Source organism: Sapajus apella, unplaced genomic scaffold (genome assembly GCF_009761245.1).
Source record: "Sapajus apella isolate SASKATOON/1434 unplaced genomic scaffold, GSC_monkey_1.0 scaffold20, whole genome shotgun sequence".
Lineage (NCBI taxonomy): Eukaryota > Metazoa > Chordata > Mammalia > Primates > Cebidae > Sapajus > Sapajus apella.
Window position 1 is genome coordinate 27485761 of NW_022436960.1, and position 23332 is coordinate 27509092.

The window sequence follows — 23332 nt, forward strand, 5'->3', positions numbered from 1 at the left end:
CAAAAGACTGGTGAGAAGCAGAGTGCATCTGGCAGGGAAAAATCTGTCTTCTTCTCAAAGAGTTAATAATACAGCTGAAACTGACTCTTTAACAACAACAAATGGTGTAATATGCCTTGATTACACTGGGTCAAAAATGGAGACAAGAGCTCCTGGAAAATGACTCTATCTACAATTAAATGAAAATGGAGTCGTTGCGCAGAATATTTATGAACAAGGCTGTTCTGAAAGTCCCGAGCTGGCCAAAGTAGGAGAACATTTCAAGTGCCATCCTATTAAAGCCTTTGGAAGTCATTTGTCTTTCATCATGAAGGTGAAAAACAAGGTCCTTGGCTTAATTATTCTCTACCAAGGCAGCTCCATTTAATCTGTATGCAGGGTGTGTGGCTAAAACATGCATTTCAGCCCATTTCTTTCAAGCACAAGGCACAGATAACAGACAAATCTCCCAGCAAAGGCAACCTCTCCATCAAGGGTACTGAACATCTACTAATACAAACCCCACCGAGGTGAAAGGGCCAAACAGTTCACAACCAGAGATATCCAGCCTGGAGGATGGAAGGCGGGGGGGTTACCACAAGTGATTTATTTAAAGAGATGGATGCAATTTAAGAGCAGAGAGGAGGTATGGAAGGGCTTTGCCACACTGAGGCAGATGGGGTGGGTCACAGAGCTCCCCCTCGAGAGGGCTGTGGAGTGGATCATCAATTATCAGACCAGAACTGCTGCAAATGAGGACTCCTTTGGCATGAGAATAGCTTCTCTGATTCTCCCTTCTAAAACAATAAAGGAGCCAGCCTATTGACAAGCTTGGCAGCTTAATTAATTGGGAAGTCCCTTAGGGCGTGGACACAGCAATGCTGAGCATCTCCAGACGTGGAATAACTAAGGCGTTTGCTGACTCAGAGAACAACCCCTGCCTTACACAGATTCGGGGGACAATACGCGTTAATGAGTATCCAATGGCAGGTGGATCCATCTAGGAAACTTGAGATAGGTGTTGAGAAAAATGTGGTTTTAGACCCTTTAACCATTCTCAGAATCATTGCCAGTCAGAGCTGGAAGGGGTGATCAGGTCATCTGCATGAGCAGGGAGCATCGGAATCCTCTGGGGAGCTTATTGCATCATGGATTTCTGGGCCCCACCCTTTAGAAAGTGTACTTCAGTATGTTTAGGGTAAGACCCAAGAATCTGTACTTCGAACAAGCTCCCAGATGCTGGTGCCCCTGCAGACCCCACTTTGAGTAGCATCCATTGGTTTCAGCAGCAGAAGCATCTTGCTCAAATGATACCACAAAATACTCAATAGGTCAAGGTGGTGTATATTTTACTTAATGGCTTACTTAAGGGCTTATAATTGCATCATATCCTTATTATAGTCATTCAATGAGAACAAAAGGATGTGTTTTTGGCTGGTGGAAAACCTTTAATTCAGAGGTTATCTGGGATAGTTGCAGGTTTCTGATAATCTCGTATCCAAATTATTCCTGTCTTCTGTTTTTCTTGTACATTCAGATCAGTAGTTACAGATGGTAAGTAGGAGGCAGGGAGAGAGAGAGAGACAGACAGACAGACAGATAGGCTGGGCACGGTGGTGTAATCCCAACACTTTGGGAGGCCAAAGCAGGCAGATCACTTTGGGCTCAGGAGTTTGAGACCAGCCTGGGCAACATAATAAAACCCCGTCTCTACTAAAAATACAAAAATTAGCCAGGTATGGTGGTGCATACCTGTAATTCCAGCTCTTCGGAAGGCTGAGGCAGGAGAATTACTTGAACCCTGGAGGCTGAGGTTGCAGTGAGCCGAGATCACACCACTGCACACCAGCCTGGGCGATAGAGAGAAACTCTGTCTCAAAAAAAAAAAAAAAAAAAAATAGATAGAAGATAGATAGTGCCTCATTAGCTTGCTTTCCACTCTCAGAATGCTTATCAGCTAATGAGAAGTAGCAGGAAGAGCTTTGTTCTGAAGTCTGCAAAATAGATTAACCTGGCACCAGATGTCACCTTGGCAGTGCTCTCCAAGGTGTTAGATCTGATAACTAATGGGTGTGAGCATGTGTGTGAATCTTGCCTTTTTTTTTTAATAGACAAAATTATGCTTTAAAAATGAGACCCTAGCAAGTGACTTAATCATCTGAGCCTCAGTTCCCTAACAACTCATGCTACCAATAACTACCTCATAGGGTGGTTGGAACAGATCGGAGATGATGCCTCCAAAAGAAATTTGCAAACTCTAAAAGTGCATTGTTTGCATATGACTGCTGTCCTGAACACAGATGCCCTCGCTCCTTCAAAGACCAGGGCTCGTTTCTTACCTGGATGACCAGGATTTTCAGCTAATGTCTACAGGTTAGAACACCTACCAGCCCCTCTCAGACCAACTGAATTAGGATCAATATTTTTGAAAGACTTTTCGGGGGAATTCTAATCAGTAGCCAGAGTTAGAAACTGCTGTTCTATATCATATATCCTCCCTAGTTCTATATGAAATCCTATCAGATTGCTCTCCTTGCTTCTGGATAGTTACTAGCAATGAAAAGGAAAAAAGGTTTCTTCACTGCTGCTGGCCTAAAAGGGGGTTTGAATAACCCTAGCTACTAATTCTGGAACATTGCTACACACTGGGGGATTTGCATACATTAACCCTTTCCAGCCTCCCCACACACCTGTAAGGCAGATATTATTATGCTCCATTTTTAAAAGAGCTGTATTGAGATAAAACTCACACATACCATACAATTTGTCCGTTAAAGTATACAATTCACTAGCTTGTATCATACCCAGAGTTGTACAACTATCACTACAATCAATTTTAGAACATTTTCATCAGCACCAAAAGAAAAACCCCATATCCCTTGGCCATCACTCCCCACTCCTCCCATCTCCCCACCCCTAGGCAGCCATGGTACTGGCTCCACTTCCCATCTCTAAGGATTTGCCTATTCTGGACATTTCATCTAAGTGGAACCACGCAATATGGGGTCTGTTGCGGCTGGCTTCTTTTACCCAGCATAATGTTTTCAAGGTTCATCCATATTACAGTATGTATCAGTTCTTCATTCCTTTTTATGGCTAAATAATAATCCATTGTATGGATAGACCACATTTCATTTATTCATACACCAATTGATGGGCATTTGAGCTGCTTCCACTTTGGAGCTATTGTGAATAATGCTGCTATAAACACTCATGTATGTGTTTGTATAGACATGTTTTCCTTTCTGTTGGGTATATATGTGTGAGTGAAATTGCTGGATCACATGGGAGCTGTTTAGCCCTTGGAGGCACTGCCAGACTGTTTTCCAAAGTGGCTGCATCACTTTACATTCCCACGATCAATTCATGATGGAAGCTTCTCCACATTCTCACCCATACTTGTTATTATCTCTCTTTTTTCATTAAAGTCGTCCTAGTGGGTGCAAAGTACTATCTCGTTGTGGTTTTGACTTGTATTTCCTTGATGGCTATGATGTTGAGCATTTTTTCACATGCTTATTCGCCATTTATATTCCTTCTTTGGAGAAATGCATATTGAGACCTTTTGCCCAATTTCCTACTGGGTTATTTGTCTTATTATTGAGCTGTAATCATTCTTTATATACTCTAGATACAAGTCCCTTATTAGATCTATGATTTGCAAAAATTTTCTCTCCTTCTGTGGATTGCCTTTTTACTTTGTGTCCTTTGAAGTACCAAAGTTTTAAATTTTGATGATGTACAATTTATTTTTTTATTTTGTTGCTTTTTTTTTTTGGTGCAATATCTAAGAAACAACTGCCTAATCCAAGGTCACAAAGATTTATGGCAGTTTTCTTCTAAGAGTTTTCTAGTTTTCACCCTTAAAGTATTTGATCCATTTTGAGATAATTTATGTCTATGATACTAGGTAGGGGTCTATTCCCCCTAATTTTACAAGGGACGAAATTGAATTTCAAACATCTAGTGAACTCTCCAAAGCCAAACTATTCCAGTGTAGCAGTCCTGCTTTGCTACATTGCCTCCAAAAAGGCAAGAGTTTTTATTCACGGGGCCTGGGGAGCTGGTAGCGGGTAGGGAGGGCTAATGAGGCAAACCACGGAGGGGTTTGTCAGAGCATACACATGTACTATGGTGAGTAAAGGGGGACCCTGCAGCCACAGAGCAGAGCACAGTCAGTGAGCCCCAGCATATGGAAGGCTGTACACAACCTCGAGGGGTAGCTAAACCCAGAGGAGGCCCAGGCCCTCACTCCCAGCACTTTCATATCCCCCCTGAATCCACCCATCAGTTCCTCTAGATCTCCATGCTCCAACCTCAGGCCAGGTTGCCTTGTGCCTTTTAGGCATAGTAGAAGGAACAGACACTTAAATGGCTTCACAGTTGTTCAGCCAGATGAGCCTCACCCATGAAAGGGCTCAGTTTCCCAACTCTGAGTCCATGTTGCCAGCAGATCTGGGAACATCAAAGTAATGATAGCGTTGACAGTAGAGTTGACAGCCCTTCTTAGGGCTGCTAAAAAAATTGATGGTTGATGGGAATCCAACAATGACATTAACACCACAGGAAACAAGATAACGGGTCACAGAAGGCAGCTTAGGGGAAAACAGAGGCTTGAAGAGCCTTCTCATTTATGGTTTGCGATGATAACTAAAACTCCGGCTGCATCTAAACTGCATAAACAACCAGAAACAGGAAAGCGTGCTTGCTTCCCTGAAGCCCAGGCTTACACTTTAGAAAGGTCAGTTCTGTCAGAACAGGTGCTTCACTACACATGGACTCAGCCTCTAACAAAGGCAATTTATGGACACACTGAACTGCAGTCAAGGTCATCTTTCACACAGCACCTCACTTAATCTTCAGGGTGAAACTCCATGACGAAGACACGGATCCAGTCACTGTGTGGAATACGTGCAGGAAACTGCACCACACTGGAAAGGTTAGTTTCGAGCTAACTTTCCCAAGGTCATGCTGGGAATGAGCAAGAGAGCCAGACTTTGAACCCAGAACTTGCACCCAAGCCCGGAGCTCTTCCCAGGCCCTAGAAGCAGCTTCTCTGGTTAGGAGGCCTGGATGGTACCCCGCTCCCACAACACCTAGGCACCTCCAAACACTCAGACCACCCACCATTTCTGAGGGCACAACACCCTCGAGTCAATAAAAGCCCAAGAAACAGGTTTCTGATTCAATTATAAAAGCTACCTTGCATGATCAACACATTTGAAAAGTGAGTCACAAGCCTACCTTATATCTGTGTCTTGTTAAGTGCCAGGCATCATGTGAAACCTTTGGCAGCATTAGTTCATTTCATTATCATGGCAACAGCAAGGCTTGGTGGCTCACACCTGTAATCTCAGCACTTTGAGAGGCTGAGGTGGGAGGATTGCTTGAGCCCAGGGGTACACGAACAGCTTGGGCAACATGGCAGAACCCCTATCTCTACAAAAAATACAAAAATTTTTTTGTCCCAGCTACTTGGGGAGGCTGAGGCAGCAGGATTTCTTGAGCTCAGGGGATCAAGGCTGCAGTGAGCCAATATCACGCCACTACACTCCAGCCTGGGCAACAGAGTGAGAATCTGTCTCAAAAAAAAAAAAAAAAAAAAAAAGGCCGGGCACGGTGGCTCAAGCCTGTAATCCCAGCACTGTGGGAGGCCGAGGGGGGTGGATCACGAGGTCAAGAGATCGAGACCATCCTGGTCAACATGGTGAAACTCCGTCTCTACAAAAAATACAAAAAAAAATTAGCTGGGCATGGTGGCACATGCCTGTAATCCCAGCGACTCAGGAGGCTGGGGCAGGAGAATTGCCTGAACCCCGGAGGCAAAGGTTGCGGTGAGCCGAGATCGCGCCATTGCACTCCAGCCTGGGTAACAGAGTGAGAATCTGTCTCAAAAAAAAAAAAATCATAACAACACTAATAGGGAGGTATTATTATCCTCACTTTAAGATATTAATAGAAAACCTAAGAAGCCATAAGACTTCCTGAGCTTTTCAGAGGTGTGTGATTGCTGCTAAGGACATAGAGATCCAGCCACGTCCTCACCACCACCTCTCCAAGGGACCCTGTGTTAGGATAGCAGTGGGTGTGACCAGCCTCCGATTTTAAAGAAAAGCTTCAGAACCCTTGTGAATGCTCTGGATATGGTATCAAATAAGACTTAACACCACAGGGCCAATGTCAAACACACTCATAGCTGCCTTTAACTATCACTCATTCTCCCTCAAATTTAATTTTTTTAAGCTAACAGTTTTCAAAAATGTGCTAACAAAGTAATGGAACTAAAGTGGAAATTACAGATTTCAAAGATGAGTTGGGAGATTCTGTTCCAAGAGAGGACAGATTGGACCTCTCTGCCAAACAAGTATGAGACAAAAAAAGCATCTGAGTCAGGGGGAAGAAGGCCAATGCTATTCCAGAGAGCCACAATTAAAAACCAATTATGCAAAGCTTGCTAAAAAATGTCAGTGGGCTGCCTTTACGTTTCAAATCACTAAAAACACAGGCGTGCTTAGGCCAACATTTACCCAGCACATCAGCTGGTTTGGGGCAACTTTTTCTGCTCAGGCTAAACATGGATGCACGTCTTGGTCTCTGTTATGAACAAAGTCTGGGAAGACCACCTGGGGCTGAGTGAACACGGCTTCCAAGGCTGCTCTATGGTCCATGGATTCCTATTCACACTTCATCCAAAGGGGAAAACCCTCTCAATGTTCTCCAGGGGCCCTGGAAAAGATGGGAAATCGCCAATGTGAAATCCACAGACCGTCAAGTCTCCTCTCCAGCTCTGAAACTGATGAGGACACAGGTCCAGCCCTCATGTGGAATACACACAGGGAACTGCCCTACGTTGGAAAGAGCAGTCCATAGCGATACGTACGCACCAATTCCTTAGGGTGACACCCTCAGAAAGCTCCCTGACAAGGATCGGAAGAAACCGTTTAGTCACGTTTCCAAAAGTAGCTGAGTCATCTCTGGGCCTATTAGCTGTACTGATTCCCAAGACTCTATCCTCGGAGATTCTGATTCCATCAGCCTGGAGTGGGGTCTGGAAATCTATGTTAAGAAGTTTCCCAGGGTGTTTTGATGACCAGCCAAGTTTGGGAATGGTTGGTTTGATTTTTGTTGTATTTTCTTTTTTTTCTGCCTGAAGTCAAATTCAGAAATAGAAAAACCTAATGAAACGATTAGCTGGAGATGAGAATTGGGAGATAGAGCAATCAAGGGATAGAAAGTTTAAGCCACCAGCCCTTGATACTAACCGAGCTATCTATATCCTAGCCTTGTGTCAAAGGCTCGTGATGTGCTGTGGTAGCTGGGTTCAAGAAGTGCAATATTAAAACAAAAACGATGAGTCTTTTAAGCCCAGTGTGTAATGATACATTCTGAGTTATAACTCAGAGGCACAACTGGATAGTGAAGAAAAAAAAAAAAAAAAAGAAAGTTTAAGCGACTTGCTGAGTTAACACAGCTAATAATGTTCAAGCCAACAAGCAAGGTCTGTGGGACCTGAACATGGGTCACAGACTCAAAATCAGACTGGTAATACAGACAGTGTGAAGTGGGATGCGGGCAGGACATCAGCAAGTAGTGGGGACTGCAGTAAACCCAAGACTGTACACACGACAGCAGGCATCTGCTCCTCAGCTCCGACCTCTTGCTGCATATAAGGGTGTGGCCTGATGTGGCTAGATATTCTGGTTTTTTAAAAGAAGCCAGAGAGTCCACACTTCCTGGCTTTTAAATATAGCAATTCATTCAATTTTTTAAAAAAGAAAAAGAAAACCACACTGTGATTTTGTTAAAAAAGAAAGAAAAAGAAAACCACCCTGTGAACAAGATTCATCTGCAGGCCGACTCCTGCCCCCAGAATGACAGTCTGCAGCCTCTTTCCTGAAAGGTCATCCAGTTTAGCCTTCCTTGAACTCCTGAGTCCCCTCTAGAGCACTGAGAGGTAGCCAGAAGGTGAGGGGTCCTGTCTAGCAGGTTGATCAGTAAGTGTTTTGTGTGTATGCGCGTGCGCAAGGATGGGGCTTCAGGCCTCCCTCCACTCCCAACTGAAAATGCATTCCAGACCCAGAGACAGGGTGTGGCCACCATAGCCACGGCTCGCTGGGAGATGACCTGGGAAGGGCCAAGATCTGTAGGCCAATCGGGACTGGTTTGTTGAGGAGTCCAGCTGAGAGGGGCTACAGAGGAAAAGTCAAGGAAGGAAATCTCGGGAGAAAGCCAGGGAGCAAAGCTGTCCTGAAAGGGAATATGAGAAAAGAAAGGAGAAAGGGGCGAGAAAGAAGCAACATCTCTAAAAATCCCATAACCCAGGAAATAACATTCCCAGAGTCCCTGGCCAACCATCAGAATGAGCGGTCTTGCCAATGCCATGCCCTTAGTCTGCTTAATCTTTCTTCATGGTTCTGACAACTACCTGACCTTATATATTGTGATGCCCTCACTGCAATATGCAGTGCTGAGAGATGTAAGGCTTGGTCTGCAGCTGGGTTCCCAGTGCCTGGTGCAGTGCTCAGCACATAGCAAAGTGCTTAAGGAACATGGCTTGAACAAACGGACTGCAGGCAAGCAGTTGGCACCAAAACAGTTTAACGTCATGAGTCGACCATATAATAATAATGACATCAGCACAAAGCACTTTATAATTCACAAAACCTGCCGTTGAACTTAATTCCTCCCATTTTCTTTTACTGAATTGCTCTGTGCATTTGGACACGACCCAGGTGACTGCTGACCCCTGCAAGGTGAACAGCCCAAGAGCGAGCTCTGACAGAGCTGCCTACACAGCGGCTCAGCCGGTATGCACGCTCGCTCTCTCTCTCTCTCTCTCTCTCTCTCTCTCTCTCTCGGCTAGGAGAAAATGAGGCTGCAGAACTGCAGGGTTCAGCACTCATTGGGCAATGTCATCGAAATGATCGAATATTCTGGGGCCAGGTTCATCCAGCCTGCCCAGCCCAACCAAGCTCTGGTTAGAAGCCGGGAAGGGGTATAGAGGCATGGCAGGCCACACAGCACGTGGTTAAAGTTTGGGCTCAAGGCAGACTGCCTGAGCTAATTTGCCAGCTAGTGACCTCAAACCTCCCTCAGTCTTGTTGATCTCATCTGTAATGTGGGTATGACCACGACAACACTAATTACCTCATAGGGTGCTTGTGCAGGGTAAACAAGGTACTTCACAAAGAGAGCCTAGTACTGTGCCTAGGACTTAGCTCTGCACAAGTGAGACCTGGCTGCAATGGCCGTATCGTCCACCACACCAGGCCCCAGCGCTATCACATCACAGCAGTGTGACCCTGAGTGACGGAATCCCTTCCCTAAACCTCAAATTATTCTTTAATATGGGGATAACCTGCACTCCAGGACTGAATAAGGAATGAATGAAGTCATGCATGTTAAACTCTTTGCGCAGGGCCTGGTACATATTAAATGTTTAATGAGCTAGTATCTGATTATTATTCAAGAAACTTTTGCTAGTCCAAAATGCCAGTAAGAAAATCCACTCAAGGCGGTTTGCCATATGCAAATAAATCTTTGGACCATAGATTCTTCAGTTGCAAGTTTCTTTCCCCGCCCCGCTTTAGGTTTTAGTTACTCCAAGAATTAGCTCTCCCCGCCCCTGGGATCTGACCTAGGAAGCATTTGGAGGTCGGTTCGCAGTGCAGGGCTGGTATCCCTCTCCATCGGTACAATCTCACAGCTCCATCTGCCTCTTCGCCCCCATAGCACTGCAGTCTGACAGCGAGGAAGAGGACATGCAAATATGCCCTAAAAATGGCTTGTTATTTTCACGGCCTGGATGGTGCACGTCTGTGGGTGCCTGTGAGGACAGCGCATCACTGTCGGGTACAGGGCAGATGCCACCAATTTGGGGGTGGCTATAAGATGTAAAAATACCCAACCCAAATAAAAGTGGCTTTTCCGAAAAAAAAAAGGAAAGAGTTCCTCCAGTGCCTTTTGCAGAGGAGAGAGGCAGTAACTCAGCCCCCCAGGCGAATCCCAGCTTGGCCACCTCTGCCCAAGACACCTGGATCCTCATCAACCCACACATAGCCTTAGTGCCCGCATGAAGCTGCTCAGCTACTGGCTCTAAATGGCAATTTTACTGTGGAATGACCCAGAAAGAGATGCTCTCAACTTACAGACCTGGGAAGGTGAGGAGCAGAGGGCCAAAAGGCAAGGACCCTCCATCATGAAGACAGAATACTAAATAAGCCGGGAAGGGCTCCGACAACACTTTGGTTTACAAGATCAATTCACAAGAATAGAATCACAGTCAACTCGCATCTTCTAATCCACAGTCTTTAGTAGGCACCTATGATGGACCTCATTCACGCGTCTTGAGCACAAATGGCTACAGGGAGCAGGCAGTAGGGGAAAATGAAGGCAGATGGTAGCAGCAGAAGCAAAACCAACAATATAAGCAGGATCAAGAATAACAGGGAGGTGCAGAGGCCTGTGTCCCACTGGAGAGAGGAAGCAGTGACATGCCTCTGTCCACCGCATTTAGCCATTGCCATGCCGGAACAGGGCAGTGGGTGACGAGATCTTCCTATTTTTTGATAAAAAATTTTAAGTGAAATGTGGGTTTGCATTTTTTTAAAAACACAGAGCTAGCCAAACAAAATACATCGGAGAGCCAGGTCCAGCCTGCAAACAGCCAGTCTGCCATTATGGCCAAGTCCCCAACAGTCCTCTGCAGCTCTTAGGCACCTGTCAGGAGAAGGGGAGCTGAGAAATAGCTGCTACTATCCCAGCGCTTGCCTGCGGGTACCCAGACAACCTCCTCCAGGCAGAAGGCCCCCTCTCCAGCACTGCCAGCACTTCAGCCCTCCCAGTCCGCCCAGGCTCACCTTTGCCTGTGAATCCTCCCTCCAGGCACAGCCGCCATTCCCAGATGCTCAGCTGTTTCCCACACCCTCCCAGTCCCAGCCTCTTCCCCACCTGCCACCACTGGCTCCCTCTCCTTTCCAGGGGGCAGCTGCTCCAGCAGGCCTCTGAAGAAATGGCCCTGCTGGAACCTTGCTGGAGCAGGCCTTCAGACAAACGGCCAGACCTGGGCAAGTGGCCATGGAGCATGCCCTGCATGGATCCTCCGCCATGCCGGGACTTCCGCTGCTCACCAGTGCCCCTAGAAAAGGGCTCATGAGAGCTGCAGGTGCAAGGGACCTGAGGAGGGGTCTCTTGCAAATGCCATGTGTGGGTGCTCCACATGTGGGTCCCTGGCAAATGTCATCTAAGGCAGATGCTGCTGGGTGACTGAGGCCATGCTCAGCTCTGGCAACTGCTTGGGAAGGGAGGCCACACTACTCTTCTTCCAATTTCCCTGGTTCAGCTGCAGAAAGGGCCGAGAGGGGTGGAGGCCATGATGTAAGTAATGATAACAATTTTAAAAGATAACCTAATATTGGCATTCTCTTGTCTACTTTTTAAAACATGTCCACATTCCCATTTTCCCCCATCCTCCCACCACCCCGGAGAGATGGCCGAGATATTGCTATTCATTACTGTTATCACTCTTCCCCTGCCCCTTGGAGAACCAGAGACAGGTTGAACGTCCTCCCCTGGCCCAGTGTTTCTCAAGCATTAATATGTCCATGAATCCCTGGGGAATCTTGTTGAGATGCAGATTCTGATTCAGAAGGCCTGGGGTGAGGCCTGAGATTCCGCATTTCTGATAAGCCCCAGGATGGTATGGATGCTACCGGTCCTCAGATCACACTTTGACCATTAAGGTTAAGGTTCCATGGTGGGTTTAGGGCCAGACTGGAATCTGCCAGGGATAACGAGGCTCGCTCACCTCACTTTTCACGGGCTGGGGCCTCTTGCCCAGTTTCACCTCCAGGAAGTGCAAGGGTGCGATCATGGCCCCGAGGTTGCGGATGTCAGCGTATTTCAGCTCCTCCGCGGTCAGGGCCGAGCTGGGGAGTCCAGTCAGGGGGCCAAGCCCTGGCAGGGAGCCTGCAGTCACCGAGGGGTCCGGGATCTGCCCAGGCATCATAGCAGGAGGAGTGGCAGGCCAACCTGGAGTGGGCAGGAAAAGAGCAGGCCAGTCAGCCAGGTTAGGGGCTCCAGGGGGACTCATGTCCCTCATCTTCCCATGACTGTCGCTTCTTTCACCAATGTTCCCCTGAATCCCTTTCCCACCCAGCTGCTTTTCCTGCCATGAAGTCCTTCCTGTTATAGAGGAAAAGTTGCTCAATTCACTCACAACAAGGTCACCCTTGGCACTGCCCGGAGTGTCTGCCTTTTCTTTGTTGTTGTTTTTTTTTAATTTGTTTTTTCTTCTTCTTTTTGTTTGTGTCTGCCTTTATTTCGCAGGCAATGCTTGACCCAGTCGTCAGCAACATGTATTCAGCATGTGCTATGTGCCAGCCCCACGGTAATCCTGCCGCCAGTCCTATTAGGCTGGATCAGAGGTCATTACACAGAGGAAGTAGCCAAGCTTAGAACGATAACTCACTCGAGGTTGTACACAGTTAAAACTGGTGGAGCTGGGATGTAAACGGCAGCATACAGTCTCCGAAGAGAGTGAATTATAACAGCGGAACCTCAAGCACCTTTGCACCTGTTTCAGAGGAAGCTATTTTTGGTCTCGCATAGTGCCTCCCCTCAATCACACATCCTATTCTGCATACTTGTTAAGACACCCTGAATAGGAGATGAAACCAATCAAAGTTAAAGGTGAGTGTGTGAAATATCTATGAGAAAGAGACTGAGGCAAAGCAGGTGGCATTAATTAGCATGTCCTTTCCCTGTGGAACCCAGTACCAGAAAATTCCTCCATGGTCTCTTTTGCTTTTTTTTTTCCCAGGCTGGAGTGCAGTGGCACAATCTCGGCTCACTGTAAACTCCGCCTCCCAGGTTCAAGCAGTTCTCCTACCTCAGCCTCTTGAATAGCTGGGATTATAGGCACCTGCCACCATGCCCAGATAATTTTTGTATTTTTAGTAGATACGAGGTTTCACCATGTTGGCCAGGCTGGTTTCGAACTCCTGACCTTAAGTGATCTGCCTCCCAACATGCTGGGATTACAGGTGTGAGTCACCATGCCCGGCCACCTCCATGGTCTCTTCATTCTCAGAGCAAACACATATTCTGGCTCTGCCAGACCCAAAAGGTATACACAGGAAGACATTCAGACATGGAAGAAGGATGTAAATTAGGCAGGTCAACACCAAGGGAATGCTTCCTCCCTTTACTGAGGGAAGCTCATGGGTAAAGAAATGGTCACTTCAAGACACAGATGGCGGTGAAGAAAGCTGGTCTGCCAATAAAGCCAGTTCCTTAAAGGGCTCCTCCCCCCTACCCATCCATCCAGTTACTGACCACATATTATGAGGCAGCAGACACTAGGAATATGGAGGTCAGATGTGTACAGTCTTAGCTTTGAAGCAGCCTTATAAGTAGCAAATTAAGGCTAGGCTCAGTCGCTCAGGCCTATAATCCCAGTACTTTGGGAGGCCAAGGTAGGCAGATGACTTGAGGTCAGGAGTTCGAGACCAGCCTGGCCAACATGGTGAAACCCCGTCTTTACTTAAAAAATACAAAAATTAGCCACGTGTGGTGGTGCATGCCTGTAATCCTAGCTACATGAGAGGCTGAGGCAGGAGAATCGCTTGAACACAGGAGGCAGAGGTTGCAGTGAGCTGAGATTGCACCATTGCACTCCAGCCTGGGTGACAAGAGCAAAACTCCATCTCAAAAATAATAATAATAAATAAGTAGCATGTTAGTACAAAACTTCTCTTGGATTCTAGTCCTGTAAAGGAAATCATTTCTTCCTCTTCTCACCTTTCTGCCCAGAGTCATAAAATCAAAATCCTCACTGGCTTAGAGCTCTTGAGGGAGAATCTTTGGCCTATCCTTCCATCTTTACCTGTCTCTTCCCATGGAGAGAGATGTATTTGGCAGAAGAGGGAAGATCTGATGTCCATCAGACAATGCCTCTCTGTTGGGCAGTTAATGTACTCAGATGGCCACATGGTTCTTAGGCTGTCTCCTGCAGGAGTGGCCTTGGAGGGTGACCCATGACCACCTGCGCCTATTCAGCTTCCCAGGTGTAGATCATTCCAGAAAGGGGCATTCGTGAACCTGTTTTGGCCACAAGCGCAAGCCATATTCTCCATCTCCATTTCACTTTTGAAGGTGAAATTTGGTTCCCTGTCCAAGTCCAGAGTCTATTTCCCAATAAGTTCTATTTCTCTAAGGGGAAACACATGTGAGTAATTTGCACCGTCAAGCACAAAGGCTTCCACTGGCCATCACTTTGTCTACAGCAGGGTGTCTAAAGCAAGGTGCCTGGGAATGGGAAGTGAGCCTGCCATTTCATCCACAACACACCTGCTGCATCTGCCATAAAGCCATCTGCCCATAGCTTCCTGGCTTGCCCCAACATTTTTATGTGGTGTGCTCTGCCTATCTGTGCTCCTGTGCTCCTCCATCTGTGCTCTGCCTACTGTACCTCCCATACCCAGTCCTCTTAGCACGCTTCCCGCTTACATCCTTTCTCTCCCTCCTTCACCCAGTGTCCCCGGGCCATCGGAAAAGGATCTGAGACTCAATCACATTGAGTTACAGTCTTAGAGCTGAAGCAGGACCTGTGCTCATCTAAACCACATCCTCATTTTGACAGGAGGAAACTAAAGCTCAGAGAGGCTAAATGGCCTCCCAAGGTCACACAGCTGAAGAGGATCAGAGCCAGGGCTCAACTCCTGGTCCCAGGGTTTTAGGCCAAAGCTGTCTCACCCTGCCCTTTTTGTTTCCCTTCCTGGGGTCCAGTAGGTAATGATGCCTTCAGCAGAAGGAATGACTTTCTCATGGTGGGCTTTCAGACACCAGCCCATAGTAGAGGGTCATTGTCTTGCACAGATGACCCTCCACCTGCCCTGGAGATCCAGGTTTAGGAAGTTCCCTGAATAACTCCATGGTACCCTGTATGGGAGCCCAGACATAGAAATAGCCCCTGGGACCTCTGGTATGTGGGTGTTCAGTGTCTTCAGATCCCCCAACTCTGAGCTGGACTGGAGCCCAGTGGCAGCAAGAGAGCCCTTTCTCCACCCTCTGGAATGGAATCTGCAATGCAGAGAGAGCTGCAGCCTGCCATGCTGGGAGGCTGCTCCAGGGCCCTGTGGATGAGCTGCATGTCTCCCCCCACCTCCTCTAGGGAGAACAGGGAAGGGGCCAGCAGGAAGACCTACTCCTCGCGACACAACTGTGCCTGAAAGAAACCATGTGGCCACATGGCCAGCAGGGCCGTGATTCCAGGTGGTAAGCAGGAGTCATGGCTGGTTGTTGCCCTGGTGACCCCAGTGCTTAGCATCATTTCTGGTGGAGAAAAGGTCATCAATAATACTCGTTGAAGTAAGAAATAAGTGAATAAATGAATGAACAAATGACAGCAAATTCACGGCAGAGCAAAATTTGGCAAATGCAGTAAGAATCCATCTTTAGAAGCTTAGATGCTCATTATCAGGCTGTGATTTCACCTCCAAGTTATTCATTCCCACAGTAGACCCCAAGAAAAACACTCCAGAGGCTTCTGTGTATTTCCCTGCCTAAGCCTTCCATCTCTGGGAGATAGAAGCCAGACCCCATTCTGTTCCAGGAATGATAGGCTCTGCTTGCAGCTTCTGTTTATTCTCATACAGATGGTATAAATGAGACACTAACAAATGATCCCAAAATATAATGAATTTTCTGCTACTGTGGAACCCCCTGAAGGGACGGCCATCCCCTGGGAGCAGTGGCCCTATAAATTTTGCCATTCCTGCTCCCCTGTGAATCCATCCCAATGACAAGCCTCACCCAGGAGACAAGGCACTAGTCTTTCCTTTGTAGAGGCAAAGGTCCCCTCTCTTTCCTCCCCCTGCAAAAGAGTCCCTAACTGCTCAGATACAAACCACAAAGCCCTCAGCCATGCCATTCCTAGGAGACAACCACAACAGCTGACATTCACCAGCGAGAAGTCATCCTAAACATCTCTGGGGGTTGGGGGAGCAGAAGATGGAGGAACTGAGCAGCTGCCGTTCATAATTGGATTCTCATTAACTGCAAAGAGCTGGCTGACGATCTAAGGCGGAAAGGCAACTTTAGTGATTTGAAAAATAAAACAATTTGATGTGACTTAGGGATCTATAAAAGGGGGGAGGGGGCAGTGGAGGTGGCAGCAGCAAGGAACAAGTGACAGCCAGAAGGAACTTACCCACTTCAAGGAAGACTAGGAAAGATGACAAGAGGTGAAATCATCTCCCACACTTGTTGTTCCATACGGAAACAATTTAGTAGGAAAAGAAGAACTATACACTAAAAGCTTCAGGAGAACAAACCAGAGTTTTTTCCTCTTCAGGGCCCAGGAGGTCTGAAAGGCAGATAAACGCCCTCGGTGTCTCCAGGAGTAACTAGGGGGCATAAGTAAGGAGCAAGCTCTATATGGTAGCAGAACACCAACACTGGGAAATGGGGCTCGTGCCTCAATATACAGGCCTGCAATCCAAGAAGACTTTGGCAATGCGGGACACTGACCAGGAATAAGCTAGAAGCCAGCCAATGAAGGAAGGCTGGGTGAAGCACAAATCCAAGAGGCAGATTGACTAGCAAGGCATGAATCAGTCAGGTGAGGTTCAGAAGGTCACAGTGAACCCTAAGCAGTTGCTGATCCTAAGATTATGAGGCAGCTCCCTGAAAGCCAGCTAGAAGAAAATGGGGACCAGATGGATCCAAGAGGAAAGAACTTGGAAAAAAAAAAAAAGAAAAAAAAGAGTCTGGTAGCTGTACTCTCTACTCTTCCTCAGTAGTGGCCTGCGGGCACACAGTTAGGGCACTGCGTTATAGAAGCAGAAGAAAAGCCATAAAACATTTCAAGTCTAGAAAATAGACCCTCCCGGGAGATATTAACATGAAGAGACATTTCAGCCAAAAGAAAAGCTAAAGGTTCTCTCATTTTTTGTTTGTAAATCTGTAAGGTATTAGGTTGGTGCAAAACTAACCGTGATTTTTGCCATTCCGCTCAATGGCAAAAACTGAGATTATTTTTGCACCAACCTAATACCTTAAATCTTTTTTAAGCGGAGTGTCTATAAACAAATAACAGTCTTGTTTTATGCGTCAAATTTGTAAGGGCTATTCTTGTTAGAAAGTGCCCAATAATCAGCATTTTCATCCAGAATGGCAAAGACAGGTAAATAAAAAGAGACAGGTTAAGGGAAACTTAGCAACTGCACCATGAACTTCCTGTCCGTAGAAACAAAACTGTAAAGGAGGCTATAAAACCCCTGGGCCTCTTCAAGAAGGTAAGCTCCTCTCCAGGCCAGCAGCTGGCTTGGGCTGCCATCGGGAATAGGGAATAGGAATGGGTACGCACATGGGTGCAGACAGCCTAAGGGCCAAGGCTTGGTGCCAAGAGAATGTGGAGGTGAGAGTGACAAGTCAAGGAAAGGGGGAGTTTACAGGGGCAAGCCCCATGAGAAATGAGGGGCTGGAAGTTGAGGGCAGGGCATGGGCAATGGCAACTGAGGCTCAACAAGAGAAGTGGGCTCTTGCATTCCCAGGAGAGAACAGGATGCAGAGGGCAGGAGTCCACAGAGAAGGGCAGAAAGGTGACAGGCCAGTGATCATGGCGCATAGCACCTGCTACCATGAATCTTGGAGAATCAATCACCAAGCCTCTTCTTGGAGCTAAGGAGTCACCCAGGATGACCTCTCTCTTGGAATCTGAATGATGTAGGTCAAGCAGCTTCCAAAAGTTGAGGGATCCAGAAGGCGAGAGGCAAGACAATGGGGAAGGCCCCAAGACTGAGAGTGAAGTCAAGCAGCAAAAGGCCCTCTTCAGATGGTCCCAGCTCTGTAGACCACGAGGAAGGTGGGGTAAGAGTGGTGGTTCGGGAGCCAGATGATCTGAGTGTGAATCCTAGCTCTGCCCCTTCCTAGCTGTGTACCCTTGGGCAACTTCCCTAATCTCTCTGTGCCTCCCTTTCCTCAGCTGTAAAGTAAGAATAACAATGTTATTTGCCCTGTATGGCTGTCAAGAGGATTAAATTAGTTAATACTTGGAAAGTACCTGGAGCAGTGCCTGCACGTAGTCAGTGTGAAGTCAGTGTGGCCACCACGGCCTTCCTTCCTGGAGGGCCACTAGCGCCAGATGACCCCTCAAGGTCCCTTCTGGACTAGTCTCTCTTTCCTGCAGCCTTGAAGAGGATTCTCCCCAGAGGACTCTCTGCTCTCCCACTTTCCAGCTCTAAACCCCAAGGGGGCAGGGCCGTCTTGCATCCTGACAGTTAACTGAAGAATAGAAACAAAGTATGCCAGGTCAGGGCTGGGTACAAAGGTGCAGAAATGGGGCCCAGCACCTGCCCTTGGCCTCAGTTTCCTCTAAGGTCTCCTTCACCTTGCAGGCCAGAACATGGCTGCACAGACCCTGGCAACAAGGTACCATCAAGAGCTAGATTTCCATTCCTGCCCCCAGGCAGAGAGCCAGCATCTTCTGTGTCCTTCAATCTGTCCATCCCTGCACTGCTTCAGAAGAAGACAACGAGGGGTAGCTGGGTTCAGGAGAAGCCACTGGACCCGGGTAGCCATGATCCTGCACAGCCATCCCAGCCATAGAGGAACCTGGAACCATCCCCCAGGGAACTCCTGCTCTTCCCTACAGACCAGAGAAATGCTTCTGAGGCCTTGCCTATAAACAGAGCTTTGTCCTCTGCCTAATGTAGGTGCTCAATAAATACACATGAAGTTATCTCTGCCAGGGATCCTTAGCCCAGGCAGCAAGAAGCAGCTGGGAACGTTCAGCCACTGGACAAGCTTTCTATTTCCCCTTCCTGCTTCACGCCAGCTCTGGTCCTTGGTGGCTGGCAGGGGTTAACAGTACAACACCTAACACAGACACACACATAAGTTGTGATAACCGCCCTGGTCTTTAAAAAAAAATGCCATTGGCCAGCTGAAGCTTTGCCATTGGAGCTCCCCAACTAAATCCCGTGGGCTACAGCAAGAAAATGGACTTAAAAACAACAACAACTAAGAATGGTGGGCTCTGGCCAGGCCTCCCACAGCCAGCAAGAAGTAAAGAAACACAGGCTGAAAATTCCAAGACTGGGTCGCTAAGGCATTTGTCTCTGCTGAGTTCCGAGAGGCCAAACCACACACACACGCGCGCACACACGCACGCACACACACACACGAACATGTGTGCACATAAATGCGCGCACACACACACACGCACATGGAGCTTGGCAGCCCCTAAGTTCCAGAGCTGGTAATACAAGCCACGGAACCGACTGCCAAGACAAGCAACAGAACGAGCCAGGCCCGGTTTCATTGGCCACCATATGCTGCATATGGCCCAGGACGCAGCCAAAACAGTGTTCTCACCCTCCTCAAAGGCATAGGAGACCCTCTGTTTTCAAACACACCTCCACAGAGCCTTAATTAAAGGAAAATGGAAAAATAATGTGCCTGCTGCTCTCCCCCTGCCTATATAGGCATGCACACACACATACCCATACACACTCACTCCATTTTTCTCTTCCTCCCATTTCGGTTTCAAACATAATTCATTCGTATGGAAAAAAAGCAAACTGCATCCTGCAGCAGAAAGGCTGAAAAGAATGTAGCTTGCCCTCAACCCTGGCTCTGATTGCTCAAGCGGAGCTGGGGCTGAATGAATACAGAGCAGGCCGGCCTAGAGTCGGCGTTGGCCCCTTTCTTTCCAGAGTGGAGCTGGAAACAGACACTGGAGAGAGACAGCCCATTGCAACACCAGTAGCCCACGACAAACGAGGCCCAGAGAGCCTATTCCTGCCAACGATTCTGCAGGTTGGAAAAGATGCCCATACACCCTGCAAACAGGTAGGGAGATGACAACAGACCCAGGGAGTCATGAGGAGCATTCCCTGGTACCTGCAGAAGTTAGGCAGTAGGTGAGTGGGAAGACCCTTATCCAAACCCTTCCTAGGGGACATTGTCACCACTTTGCAACACATCTCCTTGGAGGTGGCTGCAGCCAACCTAGAAGAAAAGCCTGAAGGCTACACACGCAGGACTTCCTGCAGCCCTTCAAATCACACAGCACCCAGCTCTTCAGGAAGATTCTGGAGCTGCCTGCAGCTCTGAACCAAAGCCAAAGTAGTAGGGAACAGAAGAGTCTTTGAGAAATCCATCCTCCCTGCTCTAAACAAGGCAAAACCTTAACCACCTAGAGGCATGAGAATAGATTTTGCTTCTCTTCCTCCATCCTCAGGTTTATATAAAATCAGAGCCACGCTCACGCCTGATACCTGGTTAAACGCTCCCCAAGAAACCTGCAAAGGAAGATAAGCCATCCATCCAAGCTGCAGCTAGATTTGCTGGAAAGGTAAAAGCAATGGGAAGTGTTTTTTAAAAACCCTCAGGGAAAGGAGGTTGGGGGGAAGGGAGATGATACGTGGATGCAGTTCCTAGCAAGGACTTAAAGGACGTTTGGACACAAAGGTACCCAAACATGGTTCAAAGCTTCCCAGTTCCTGATGCTCCTCAAATTAAGACCCTGGGGAGAGTTCACCAAGATTTAAGCCTGGATACACACGCCTAAGCAGGCTGCGAGCCCTTTCTGAGATACAGACCTGAGCACATTTGCCCTCAGCACATGTGGTCAGGCCATAGCCCCATGCCCTGGATGCCAATAGGGAGGGCAGCACCCTGGGCAAAGGCCAAGCAATCTTGCAACTGGAGATGACCTAAGGGGTCGGTTGATTTCTCCTTCCACCAGCCTCTCCATCCCTGCAAAAGAGCCAGGACCTCCCATCTTCCCTGCTCCTCCCAGTGACCCAGGCAAAGCCTGGCCTGCCACCCCAGGGTCCAGGGGTCCAGGTAGAAAACCCACCCCCACACCTCCCCCCCAGCCCCCACTGCCCCCCTACCTCTCGACAACCTCCTTTGAGGGGAGGAGCAGAAGAGAACCTTCTAAGCTGGGCTGGGCAAGGGAGAGGCTTGTTACCTACAGGAGCCTGCTTGCCTCCTTATATAACCTGGCGTGGGAGACAGGAGAGCCCAAAGGGGACCCCGGTCACCCTTAGATCCCTTCCCAGCCCAGAGCCCCAGAGCAATGGCCATGAAAGAAGCTGCCTTCATTGGATGGAAATCCCGAGCCCTTCTCAATACCCGCCTGCGGGAGCGGGTCCTCCGGGAGTCGCGCTTCCTCCCTGCCAGCAGGTCCTTGTCATCCCTCCACAATCGAACTCCCACGCCAACCCCGCACCTCCCTGGCCCTACACCCTCCATCTCCACCCGCACGGCCCGTCTCCGCGGGCAGTTTTCTCCCCACTCACCCCGCCTTCCCCGCCGCCCGAGGAGAGCACCTCCTTGCAAACGGACGGGGGAGGAGAGCGCGGGAGGGAGAAGGAGGGAGCGCCCGGCTGCCCAGGGAGCGGACGGAGCCTCCCGTCCCGGGGCGGGAACCAAAAGGAAGCCTCAGGCTACCAGGCGCCTCGCGGGAGGGGCCCGGCTGCAGCGCCCCGCGCGGGGAAAGCTCGGGATCCCAGGGCTGCGGGAGCCTCCCGGCGGGACTGGGCTGGGCTGGGGCTCCTCGCGCTCCGCCCGCGCGGGGGCGGCCGTCCCAGGTGCCCGCGCCGCGCCCCGCTCCGCCCCGCCCCGCCCGGCGCCCCCAGCGCGCGCCCTCGCACCCACCGTGCAGAAGCTGCTGGCGGAGGCGGCGCCCCCGGGGCCGGGGCCCGGCTGCAGGCGCCGTGCCCGCTCCGCGCCGCTGCCGCCCGGCCGCGGAGCTCCGCCCGGTGCCCAGGCCCGTCCCGGCCCGGGAGCCGCCGCGGCGCCAGCCCCGCCGCCAGCGCCCCCCGTCGCGGCCGCCGAGCGTCCCTCCCGCAGGCTGTGGCGGGCGGCGGGACGGGTTGCATCAGCCCCGGCTATATAGCGGCCCCTGGGCGGCGGGGAGGGGTCGGGAATGCGGAACCGGCCGAGCTGCCAGCTCCAGACGTCAGAGGGGGACGGAGAGGAAGGGAAGGAGGGGACCGGGGAGGAGGGGGTGTGGAGCCGGCGCTTCACACCCACTGACCTTAACCTCCCCCGCCGCCTCGGGCGCCCTCCTCCCGCGGCCGCTCGCGCTCCTCTCCCCGCGGGGGCGGCCCGGGTTCATCCAGTCCCCCGGCTCCGCCACCCCACGGTGCAGGAGCGCGCTAGAAAGCAGGACGCGGCGAGCGATTATGTAAGCGCACCCCCCGCGCACTGCCGCCCGGCTTGTGCCCGCCAGGCAGCAGCCGCAGCCCTGGGAGAGAGAAGCGACGCCGGGGCCGGGGGACAAGTCAGAAGCCCCTTCACGCACAGCCTTTGTGGACCCTGTTCCTCAGTCCCGGCGCTTCCCCGCAAGCAGAGAGACAGGGAGAATTTCGGCATAATTTCATCCTTGGACACTTCAGGACTGAGCGGGCAAGGAGGCGATCTCGTCAACCTGCTTTATGTTTCGGTGGAGAAGGATGGGCTGAAATGAAGGCATTTGGGGACCCCTACTCCTACCCGCCGGCCCCCGCCAGCGCCCTTAGGCCCCCAGGCGGCTCGCCGCACCAGCCTGCCCTCCGCTAGGGCTGCAGCCTAAGACCGCGGCTTGCTCTGCTGCTGGCACAGTTAGACCCTTGGCACAGTTGGACCCTTCTGCCCTGCTCCAGCAGGCTTCTCCTGTGCCCTCTGGACACAGCAGTGAGCAGACCCAGCCCTCAGTAGACCCCCGGTGACCTTCTTCCCCGTTACAACTTCCATAGCCAACCCCACTCCCACCTTCCATCATCCTAGAGAGGAAATGGTGGAGACTCCAGAGGAAAAGTGACATCCATGGTGCCTTCCAGTATACAAAGGCAGCGACACAGAGCCCTCAGGTAGAACGGGGTTCCCTAGATGGCATCTCCTACCTCCAGTGCTCCTGGGTACCCATCGAGCCCCCTACCTTCTGCCTAAACCGGATAGGAGTGACGATTTTTATACTCAGCGACTTTCGGCCTCAGAGTGATGTCAGATCATCACCCATAGAAGAAAGGAAGTGAAAGAAAAAGTTCATGCCTTCTTGGAGTGCAGATGCTCAGAGTGAAGGAAACAAGACTGGAGACAGATGGGTGCAAATGAGCAAACTCAAGCATGCATGTCTCTTCCATGTGAGTGAGTGCATGAGATCTTATTCTCCTTATTTCCCCAGTACACTGAAATCTTTCTGGATAAAAGAACTGGGCTAATGGAAGGAGAGACAGACCAAGTTCCAATGACATTGCCTGACCATTTTCACCTTCACCAGCAATCTCCCTGGCAACACTGGTGTGGGCAGGTAAGAAGAAAGCAAGGACCTGAGAGAATATACATTGGAAAATGAGCA

General features: G+C 49.6%; 1 protein-coding gene and 1 non-coding gene across 10 annotated transcripts in view; one reads left to right on the plus strand and one right to left on the minus strand.

The window, feature by feature from the left end:
• Positions 1-23032, minus strand: part of JDP2 (Jun dimerization protein 2) — a 44704-nt gene extending 21672 nt beyond the window's left edge. Inside the window, exons 1-2 of one of the 9 annotated variants that reach the window (XM_032287799.1) lie at positions 22913-23032; positions 11786-12009 (exon numbers count right to left, since the gene is read on the minus strand). In XM_032287799.1, coding sequence (XP_032143690.1) covers positions 11786-11986 — 201 coding nt within the window. In that variant the 5' untranslated portion in view covers positions 11987-12009; positions 22913-23032. Of the gene's footprint in view, positions 1-11785; positions 12010-17613; positions 20811-21290; positions 21540-21648; positions 21867-22030; positions 22159-22912 lie in introns of those variants that run through there. The other 8 variants (XM_032287803.1, XM_032287798.1, XM_032287802.1 and 5 more) reach the window with 8 other exon arrangements.
• LOC116558102 lies at positions 7225-7390 on the plus strand. The gene has a single exon (XR_004271836.1).
• Positions 23033-23332: the final 300 nt, after the last annotated feature.